At 42.9% G+C, this 11,404-nt stretch overlaps 1 protein-coding gene across 2 annotated transcripts in view; it reads left to right on the forward strand.

Moving 5' to 3' along the window:
• The window catches only part of LOC309554568 (uncharacterized protein), a 151,845-nt gene extending 140,674 nt beyond the window's left edge, over positions 1–11,171 (forward strand). For both annotated transcript variants that reach the window (XM_082256304.1, XM_082256305.1), the window contains exons 20-21: positions 7,914–8,004; positions 10,856–11,171. In XM_082256304.1, the coding sequence (XP_082112430.1) occupies positions 7,914–8,004; positions 10,856–10,930 (166 nt within the window). In that variant the 3' untranslated portion in view covers positions 10,931–11,171. The remainder of the gene's footprint in view (positions 1–7,913; positions 8,005–10,855) is intronic.
• The last annotated feature ends 233 nt before the right edge of the window (positions 11,172–11,404 follow it).

Here is an 11,404-nt window from a genome sequence, read left to right on the forward strand (position 1 = left end):
TTCTGAGTATGGCGATACCACATGTGTGAGACTTTTACGCAGTCTGGTCACATATAGAGGCCCAACATGCAAAGAACACCATCAGGTGTTCTAGGGACACATAGCATGCACATACCATGAGTTACACCCCAAAATACATTCTGCCGAGCAAAGGGTAAACAAAAGCTTACCTGTAGTTTTAGAAGCGCAGTTGTCCACAGGAGTTGAGCACTGGTAGTCCAGGCAGCAGGCAGGGACTTGGTCAGGAACAGCGAATGCAATTGTCCAGGCAACAGGTAAGGATACCAGTCCAGTGTCAGTGCAGGCCGAGATATTGTGAGCAGTGCCAAAATATTGGTCCTGGTAGTAGGCAAGAACATAGTCCGCAGTTCAAGTAGCAGGCAGAGGTGTGGTCAGTTCATGCGGCAGGCAGAGGCATGATGGCAGTAAGTCCTGCAGGCAGAAGTAGGGCCTCTGTTGGGATAGAATGGGGACAGGGGTAGAGGCTTCTCCCACCCAAATCTATTTGAAGCCTCCAGGATCCAGACCCTAATCTGGGATGAAGAAAAACAAAAAAAATTGTTTTCTTCATCCAGAAAAACAATTCTGGTCCCCTCACATATGCGAGACCCCTGTGGTATGAATCCCACTACTCCAAGAGGCAGGCAAAAATTGTGGTCAAACAGTCCAGAGTCAGTTCCAGATCAGGCAGAGGTATGAACAGAAGCAGCAGGCAGAAGCATGGTCGAATAACAGGCCAGGGTCAGTTCCATAGCAGGCAGAGGTATGTAAAAAATCAGCAGGCAAAGGCGTGGTCAAATAACAGGCCAGGGTCAGTTCTGGAGCAGGCAGACATATGTACAAAAGCAGCAGGCAAAGGCGTAGTTGAATAACAGGCCAGGGTCAGTTCAGGAGCATACAGTGGCATAAGGGGTGAAGGTAAATGGCAGGAATTGAGGACTACGTTTACCATACTTCACTAATAATTTAGACAAGTATGGTAACGGCGGAAACAGTCTTCTATACAGAGGCCTGGTTTGGAAGGACACTGGGGACAATAAAAACGGGTGTCTCTTCTAACTCCTGCACTGGTACACACCCTACATTTTTTCTGCCGTCTTTTGTCTGTTTGTGTGGGAGGGATTTTACCGGGAAAATGGCGTTCAGAAAGTCTACTTATAACATTGTATCAAATGTTTTCTGGTGGGCTGTTTGGGAATATAAGGGCAGCGAAGATTTCCTCCAGGTGATAAAGGAAAGGTTGGGGGCTTTTGGTGGACTTGCGGTACATTATGTAGGAATTGTATGTGGCCAAATGAAAAAGATAAATTGAGACTTTTTTGTACCAATGGTATGTTCGTATTGTGGGTAGATAGGGTTCCATCATTTGGTCATTGAAGTCCACTCCCCCCATGAACAAGTTGTACTCATGGACACATATTGGCTTTCGGATTGGGCCATTCCTTCTTCGGGCTTCCACATAGTTGTCGTTGTGGATTGAAGACAGCATGTACACATCTCTTCTGTCCCTCCACTTCCCAGCCAGATTTCGCAGACTAGCCACCTCCCCTCTTCTTAGCTTCGTGTTTACGAGCTTTTGAGGAAAGCCTTTCCTGTTTTTTCTGACCGTGCCACATGCCAGAGTCTTCTTCCTGTGAAGGTTGCGGAACAGGGGCAAACTTGTGTAGAAGTTATCTACGTAAAGGTGGTAGCCTTTTTCTAGGAGAGGTATATGAGGTCCCAAACAACTTTCCTGCTTGATCCCAAGTAGTCTGGACATTCAGGGGAATGCAGCTGGGTGTCCTTCCCTTCGTACACCATTAAGGCATATGTGTACCCTGTGGCTCGGTCACATAATTTATACACCTTCACCCCATAGCAGGCCCGTTTGCTGGGGTTAAATTGTTTGATGCCCAGCCTGCCGGTAAATTTAACAAGGGACTCATCCACACATATATGTTGGTCTGGGGTAAATAATTGAGGGAATATTTCTGAAAAATAATTTAGAAGTGGCCGAATTTTATAAAGCTTGTCAAATGTTGGGGAATTTCGGGGAGGGCACTGGGTATTGTCATTATAATGTAGGAACCTCATTATCATTAAATATCTGGTCCTGGGCATTACTGCGGAGTAGATTGGCATATGGTAGATGGGTTTGGTTGGTCATTTTTGCTATTAGTCCCATATTGAAGGTGAGGCCTAAAAAAATCTTAAACTCCTCCACCATTAGGTCTCTCCACTCATAGGGACGTGAATAATAAGACGTGGGGTTACTCTGAATAAGTTGCTGTGCGTACAGGTTGCACTGGGCCACAATTGACATCAGCAGGTCCTCTGTAAAAATTAAATTGAAGAAGTCTATCGGGGCAAAGTTCTCAGTGTTAACCTGGACTCCTGGCTGGGCAGTGAAAGGGTGGATGATGGCTTCTCCTGAGTTAGGAGGAAGCCACAAGGGGTTCTGAAGGGCATAGGGAAGGCTGGCATGGGTCCTAACCCTTTGGGGGTGAGGTGACACCCCACTTGTACTTGGCCTTTCTTGCCGAGGCACTGTGGTACTGGTGGATGGCACGGTGGTGCTGGTGGATGGCACTGCAGAGCTGGTGGATGCCACTGCCTCCTCCTCACCAGAATGCCTTCGTTTGGTAGGCACGCGATATTCTTCTTCGTCGGAGTCTGTCTGCGTCCCACTGCTTATGACCGGCTCGTAATTTACTTCGGAGTCAGACTCTGAATCCGAAGAAGAATCCGAAGCAGAGAGCTCCCTGTTGATCTCGTCGGCAACACAAAGGATATTGTAGTCCTCCTCAGCTGAAAAAAATCTCTTTGCCATCGTTGGTGATGTTGATCCTACACTGATGGATGCTAATGAGGTTCCACTGGTAGGTGGCACTGATATGCAGCACTGTGTGACACTAATGGCACGTTGACACTATGGGCACTGACAATGAGGCACGGTGACACTGATGGCACAGCAAGGAACGGTGACACTGTAGGCACTGATGACACTGTAGCGGTGATGCTGATGGCACTTATGACACTGACAATGGCACTGTAGGCACTGGCACGGTGACACTAATGGCACTGATGACACTGATAGCACCGATGACACTGATTGAACTGTAGGCCCTTTTGACACGGTGAAACTGAGACGTGACACTGGTGGCACTGATGACTGATGGGCACGGTGACACTGATGGACACGGTGACACTGATTGGCACACTGATGGGCACTGTGACACTGATGGGAACTGTGACAGTGATGGGCACACTGATTGGCTCTCTGATGGGCACACTGGCACTGTGGGCACACTGATTGGCACTGTGGGCACACTGATTGACACTGTGGGCACACTGGCACTCAGATCACACACTGTAAACTCTCAAAAAACTCACAGATCTCTCCTTCCTCAAACTGCAGTCTCTGTGTGAGGAAGGAGAGCTGGCAATGAGAGATGATCTCATATGTTTACATTTGAGATCATCTCTCATTGGATGCTCCGATCGAGTGGCAAATGGCCGCTGTGATTGGCCATTCACCATGATCTGTGAATGGCTGTGTCCAAGGGACACGGCCAACACAGACTTTCCCTGATGCGAGCGCGCGGGGAGCCTGTTACTGGGAGGCCGTTTAAAGACGGCCTCCCGGAAATTAGAGCCCGCGCTGTAGCCGTCTTTCGGCTATAGCGCGGGCGGGAGGAGGTTAAACTCTAGATATTTAGCCTTTGAAAGACATTAGTTTTGCCGGCAGTACTCACTCCCTGCTATGTTTAGATCTTAAAGTGAACTTCTACTGTGCACATGTTGGATAAAATATAAGGCATACTGGGCAAAGTAACAGGTACACTTTATAGGAGAGACTTAAAGTGTTACTAAACCCAGAACCTGCATTCACTATATCTGGTCTCCCACAGTACACAGAACATGGAAATACTATTATTTTAATACATATAAATGGATAAATACCTTTTCTCATCAGCAGTATATAGCAGCAGCCTTGTAACAACTATCAGTTCCTAGTAAAACTTTTGGGAGGAGTTTTCATTCTCCCCTGATCCTCTGTCTGAACATGTCTGGACAGTGCTGATTGAACCCTGTGCTGATCACATGCACTCTCCCAAAAAAAAAAAAAAAAAAAGCTCTCTAGCAATACACACCAAACTGAGTATGTGCAGCATGTCCCCTGGCTCTGTAAATATCAGGTTATTTTTTGGAGACAGTGAAAGAAGAGGAGGATCATGATCAACCAACCTTTATACACAATGCCACAATGCCAGGATTACTCACTCCACAGTGAATATAACAAGCATGCTTTACTGCATATGCAGACTGATTTTATTGTTGTGGGTTTAGTAACACTTTAAAAGCAAATCTGTGCTTTGAACATACAGACCATAGCAACATGTTTTTTTAATGCCCCTTTCCCCAGAAGCATGTACTCATTACCTCATGTTTCCCGTCCTCTCTGTTCTGTTCAGCTAAAGTGAAGAGTAAGCTTATTCAAGGCTGCCTTTCCTTCGATCCAGTTATTGACACAGCAGTAAGAGAGTGAAATTGATTGTAAACCCTTGTTTTCTTTTAAATAACAAACATGTTATACTTACCTGCTATGGTTTTGCACAGAGCAGCCTCAATCCTCCTTTTTTTCAGGTCCCCCGCTGGTGCTCCTAGCTCCTTCCCCCCACCGAGTGCCCACCATAGCAGGCCGCTTGTTATTGGGCACTTGTGTAGGCTTGCTCCTGAGCTGGCTCTGTGTGTCCATTGACACACAGAGCATGTCTCAGCCCCACCCCCCGCTCCTACCTCACCGGCTATGGCTGACAGTAGTGGGAGCCAATAGCTTCTCTTGCTGTCTAAGAGCCAATGAGGAGGGAGAGAACCGCTGCTCTTGTGCACAACGCTGGATAGAGATCAGGCTCGGGTAAGTATAAGGGGAGGCTGGAGGTGGGGGAGCTGCATTTAGAAGTTTTTTTCCCCTAATGCAGAGAGTGCATTAAAGAGGAGCTCCAGTCTCGTAAGTGAAAATTAAAAGTCAATTAATTAATAAACAGCCACTCACCTATCCCTCTATCCAGCGGTGTGCTCACCACAGCTGTTTTCTCCCTGTTTTCTCTCTTGCCGGAACCGGCATCTTTACTATGGGCACCCAGCTGTGACAGCTTGCAACTTCACAGCCGGGTGCCCACTGTGCATGGGCGAGCAGAGTTGTGCCATGTGAATGGTTCCGCAGTCTTTTGGGGCCAGTCATGTGTCCCAGAAGACTTTGGGAGGGAGGGGGGAAGGAAAACTTTTGCTTCCGATGGCCTAGGCGGCTGGAGTGGAAGTGGGAATGGGTACCTGTCAAAATCAGGTAACTGCTCCCCCCCTCCACAAAAAGCTATATTTTACAAACAGGAACGGGGTAGGAGACTTTAAAGTGAAACTTCCCCTTTTTGGTGGAGCCCCGCTTTAAGGTAAAAAAAAACGCTCAGCCATTAGAACCACTTGCAGGAAAGATGAATGTGTGGTGCTGGGGAAGGGGGGCAATAAAGTAAACCTGTTGGTTTACCCTGCATGGCCAAAATACTTGTTTGCTTTAAACAGCTAGTTCTTGCATTCCTTAGCTGCTCTGATCCATAAGCATGCTGCCTAAAAAAAATGTGTGGCACTCCTTACAGTTAAGCTTTCAGAGCTTGAGTGCCTAAGCATCTGCACTGTTTTATAAGGGACAGGGGGAACGTAACGTGCATAGCGCTATCTTTGTATTGACTTGTAAGTTGAAATTTACAGGAATCTTGGGTGGTTTAGAAACAGATTAGGGAGGCCGGGGTAACACAGGGAAGGGAAATACTGGTACAAAAATTGCTTAAAGCCTTTCTTGTAAAATAAACCTGTTACTTTGCTTAGTATGGACAAAAAATACAGATTGCCCTTTAAGGTGCATATGTACTATACATTAGTGGTATGGTGGAAAACCTGCAATTTAAAAGGTTGGGATGTGAAATGTTTTTGACACATAGATGGCATCCCTAGGACACGATTGTAGTAAAAACATCTAATCAGTGAATTTTTAGGTCATCCTCCATTGTTTCTTAACGAATAGCACAGTCATTTGTCCTATTCACCTCAGACTACACGTTGACTTGATTATATTTTATACCCATCTTCTGGTGTCTTGGTGTTTAGGGTGATTTCAAATGATAAATTAATGTTTTCCAGCTATTTATCAGAGACCACAGAAGTGTTTAGTGGATGGTATTAGTGTGGTATAAGTTAAAAAAAAAAAAAAAAAGCACAAGTAAAAAAAGAAGCACAGTTGATAATATAACTCAGCTATGTATATTTACTATTTAATTGCAGATGTCTGAAAATTGAGCAGCGTTAGGGTTTTATGAAATTAAAGTGGAACTTAACTGTACTACTAAAAACTACGATTTGGTAGCTCTTTATTGAAGAAGAGACATACAATGTCTTTTTTGCAATAACAAACATCTGCCAATCAAGAGGCCAAAAACCGTGCACCCAGAAGTAGATATTGAGAAGATGTCAGCAGCCAGGGAGGGATTTAACTGCCGCATTGTTGGAATGAGGAGGTGAGTATTTCTGTAGGTTTAGTTCTGCTTTAAAGCGGAGTTCTGGCCACAGAATCGTTTTTTTTTTTATAAATACTGCCCAAACAGTGATCCTCGCTCTTCATACATCCGCTAATCCGGTTTTAGACAGTTTAATAATTGATTGGCAATCATAAAATCTTACTTTATAAAAAGTTTGCTGAGTGCCGCCATCTTTGTCCTGGTCACCCGAAGCCGCAGTATGCAAATGTATGCCCTGCTTCCTGATTCTAGCTCATTGTGCAAGCTGTGAGAGGAGCCCGGCCGCCTACATCACTGCCCATTGCCTCCTGGGAGTGATGAGTAAGAGCTCCCAGGATGCATTGCAGGACAAGAAGTGATGGCGCGGGCCGTGGCCACAGAGGGAGGAAGTGGAAGGAAAGGTGAGTATATTTTCTTCTGAAACAAGGTAAGTAAAAAAATAATAAATTTGGGAATATCCAATTCTTTTTCAGGTGACAATAAGGAAGCGGATGGCACAAAATCGAATGTAACGATTTTGCGGCCGGAACTCCGCTTTAACTTCTCAAGCAATGTGCCTGAGGCTTACTTGAAACACTTTGTAGTTGTTTTTTTTTTTCCTCTTTTATTCACTGGAGGATGCAGCCCTGCTTTAGATCATCACCTACTGAGAATACATGGGGCTGGTCTTGGATACCAACCAGGCCAAGGTGTTCCTTCTCTCAGAAACACTATGGAAACTGCAACTTTAGGTTTGTTTACTGCATGCTCTCCAAGATGTGCATCCAATGAAGCAGACCCCATCTAATCACCTAAAGGTCCAGCACATTGATGGGAAGTAGGGACTGCTCAGAGCTCCAAGAACCCTGAGTGGATAGTTTCCAGTACTCCTCCCCAGCCACACAAGCTGATGCAAGTCTTTCCTTACTATTTTCCAGATAAAAAAGAAACAACTTTCTGGCTAGCACCAGAGGGGAACAAAGCTTCCAAACTAAAGATAACTTTGTCTGCCAACTTACCTTAATCTTCCCTTCCAGAGACATAGGAAACTTGTTCCACTGGGACAGGTTCTCATGTTGCAACTTCCTGGTAGGGTGTTGCACATAAAAAATTGTTTTGAAAGCTGCTACCAGAAAGACTTAAAACTTTCATGTAGTGGTAAATAGACAACCACCTGCAAGCATGCAGTAAGTGAACTTGAATTTGTAGTTTTCATTAGTTTTTCTGCCTGGATGAACACCTTGGCCTGGTTGGTAAGATCAGCCCCAGCTTTTCCCAGTAGATGATAATTGAAAATCAGAACTGTGTCCTCCTAAAAATTTAGAGACAATGATTTTTACTGTGAGTAAAAAAAAATAAAAATCCTATAATTTCCTTGTCTAACAGGTATGAGTTACCAGGTACAAACGCCTTAAACTTTGTCCTGAAGAATTCCCTGGGAGGTGGAGGTATTGCATCATTGAGAAGCGACCCTCAGGTAAATGGCATCTATAATCTTCTGACATATAACTACCTAATAGTGACATTTGATGGCTGCTGTTAGGTTGAACCACTCACTCCAATGTATTCTATTCCTAGCTATAAGGTGAAGGATGCATTGTTGTATGAATTAAATGTGGAGCCTAATGACTGCTTATTAAATGTAATGAGTAGTGATTGTATAGTCACAGTGTGCCCATTAAACCTAACGTAAACAAGTTACATCATATGAAAAGCAAGTCAAAGGGTTTACAAATATCTAGAAACACCCATTAAAAATTAAAAAATAAAAAAATAAATCACAATTGTGTAACTTTGCAGTGCAACCCATTACTATGTTAGTGGCCATTTTTGGCTTGATGGAAACTCTATTTTAACCTTACTTAGCTGAGTTCTGCAGTCCACCATCCTCTGACCTCTAGGGATATAGGATGAAGCTACATAACTGTGAAACTCCGTTCTAGTGGTCTGTAAGGAAAATTATACGTATGTGATTAGTGCAAAGTCATGTGGACACCAATTTGGTCAAATGTTGTTGCAAGTGATTTATGAATACTGGTCATTATTATACAAGTAGAATTTGGATTTTATAGAAAACCGGTTGCTAAAAAGAAAGATTTAATTAAATCCTATCAAATCAGCTAAATTCATTTTAGGTTTATCAAAAAAAAAAATATTTGAGATCTTACAGTTTATTTAGCTTCTAAAGCAGCTAAAACCTGAAACAAAAAGGCTGTTCCCTGTCAGCATGCTACACCTAATAGTTTAAATTTTACTCTGTGCAGACTTATTTGAATTTTACTGTATGTAGACCTATAGGTTTGACTCAGTAGGGGGTGCATCGAACCTCTGTAGAGAGACCACTGTTTCCACACAGAGAACAAGGGCCCCACTCTGCAGCTGCTGGCAGGAGGCAGGAATTCCTTCTCTGACTGTGGCTGTTTTAGAATAAAAATGTACTGTAAGACATTGAACTCCTTTTGTTTTGATGCACCTATAATTTTTTTTAGCTGATCAATCGGAGAGTTAGGTTAGGCATTAAATCCTTCTTTAACAACTTGTCTTCTGTGAATTCCAAATGTAAACGTTCTGCAATGAATGGCCTGGAAAGTATTTAGTTGATTTAAACAGAGAGTTTAATTGGGCTTTATTGTTTTTTTGTAAAATGTGTTTAGCAGTGCATGTTAGTTGTGGTCATATGCATTGCTGTATACACACTACAAATCCCATAGTTCATCTTGGAACCAAACAAGAAAGTGTAGCTATGGAGAAAGAATGTAGCGACCTTCTGGCAGGAAGTTGGATCACAAAAATAAGGAATTTGGAGGAGACTGGGAGCAATAGAAGGTACTTTTTGAGTTAAGAATACATGCTTGAAAAGATTGTTTTTTTAAATCAGATTTTAGTATCACTTGAGTACCTGTATACCAAAGGGAGATTACTGTAGTGAAAGTACTGACTGTTAGCCTAGCATTCTCATACACCTACCCCACTATGAACTGGTGTTAAAATTCTATTATAGTCATTCAAAAATCTATGGAAAAAGAGCTAATTAGAAATAGAGTATAGTTACCTATTGTTCTACAGCCAGTCATGCATTTTTGCATATCATTATTGTTACCATTAATTTGAATAATCTTCTGTTGCAGTGTACAGTAAATGTCGCAAGAGTAACTACTAGGCCTCATGCACATGGATGTTTACACAGGAGAACATCAATGCAAAAGTTGGTGTGTACAAAAAGCTGGCTGCGTACAGCCATTTGCTTGTGTGGGTGTCTGTATGTGGCACCCCGACTCCCCGTGAACAGGAAAGCACCAGAATCGTTATGCTACAAGAATCAAGATCATATAAACGTTTGTGTGCATGAAAAAACTTAACATATAATGCCATAGTAACAGTATACATTAACCTGATACAAATAGGAAAGATAACTCTGTCCTCTTCAATAAATGAGATGAAATTAGACAGAATGTTATCTTCAAACAAAAAGAGAGATAGTGATAGTTTTAGTAAATGTAAACAGTGTGTCTAAACCGGGGGTCGACAAATCCTAGGTGCCAGGTTGCCATGGCGACTAGAAATTGCGTCCTAGCGCCTGGGCTTCCACCCCCTGTGCACGTATCTGTCTTGTGTAACATTATCTGCTGCACTGCCCACGGTAACCGGTGTGCTTCTCCGTACACTTGAAACATCCATACACAGCCCTGGAAGCTGTGTGGAAGCATATTCTTTGCAAGGGCTCCTGGTCTTTGGTTGGGGTGGTCATGTGACAGGTCACCGGTGAGAACCTGTTCTTTTTTCCAAGACTATCTGCTGATCGTGCTCTGCAGGCTCCAGTAAAAAATAATAATACTAATAAATGTACCTGCAAAAATATGTGCATTTAGGTGAAGTCGAAGACACTGGGGTTTATTTACTAAAACTGAAGAGTGCTAAATCTGGTGCAGCCCTGCACAGAAACCAGCTTCCATTTTTTTTTTTTTTTGTCAAAGCTTAATTGAACAAGCTGAAGTTAGAAGCTGATTGGCTACCATGCACACAGATTTTGCACTCTGCAGTTTTAGTAAATCAATTCCACTGTGTGTGTCAATAGAATCGCATACCCCTGCTTGTGATCGAACCTGTACGCCTGCTCCCATAGCAAGTGGCGTGCTATGGGGGCAGACAGAGAAGAAGAGGAGCTGACAGGCTTGGGGCCGCTCTGTATAATACCATTGCATTAAGCAGGATAGTATAACATGTTTCTTATGTTAATTAAATCAAATTTTGCCTTTAGAAACACTTCAATGTGTGATTTAATTCCCTGTTTCTGTAGTTAATCCTTTTTTCATATTTCTTTATTTCAGGGGAAGGCATTTGGACAAATGCTACTAGACCTCGAGATCAAAAATGTCCCTGATCTAAAATCATTGATTGAATAAATATTCATATATTTTATACATGCCTGTGGCAAAAACAGTAAACAGTATTAGTAGAATTTATTTTCAGAGAAACATTTTTTAGTAATCATTAACGGGTAAATATAAAAAGCTACCTAAACTACAATTATGCAGCTATAACTAAAATATTTGGTAATCATTTGGTAACGGTTTTATTCAATTCCTGTACTTGTATGTTTTAATAGATTGCTGTCCTTTTATAGTTAAATCTGTTTGTAAGATTGCAGTGGTATGTATGCTTCACTGTGCATGCCATAGGCATCAATTTAATGCAAGCCAATCACTCTGTCGCTGGCAACACCAGTTTTGAGCCAGCAAATGTACAGGCCACATATGTTTAAGTTCTTTCATGTTAGATTTTGCACTGTTTTAGGCCTCATTCACACAGAGGGTAGCCCTTGCCTTCCTTTTGAAAAGCCTTTAGCCGTGGATCGCTTTGAGAGAGCGGTTCACAGG

The sequence above is a fragment of the Pelophylax lessonae genome (assembly GCF_965119305.1).
Source record: "Pelophylax lessonae genome assembly, chromosome: 1".
Classification (NCBI taxonomy): domain Eukaryota; kingdom Metazoa; phylum Chordata; class Amphibia; order Anura; family Ranidae; genus Pelophylax; species Pelophylax lessonae.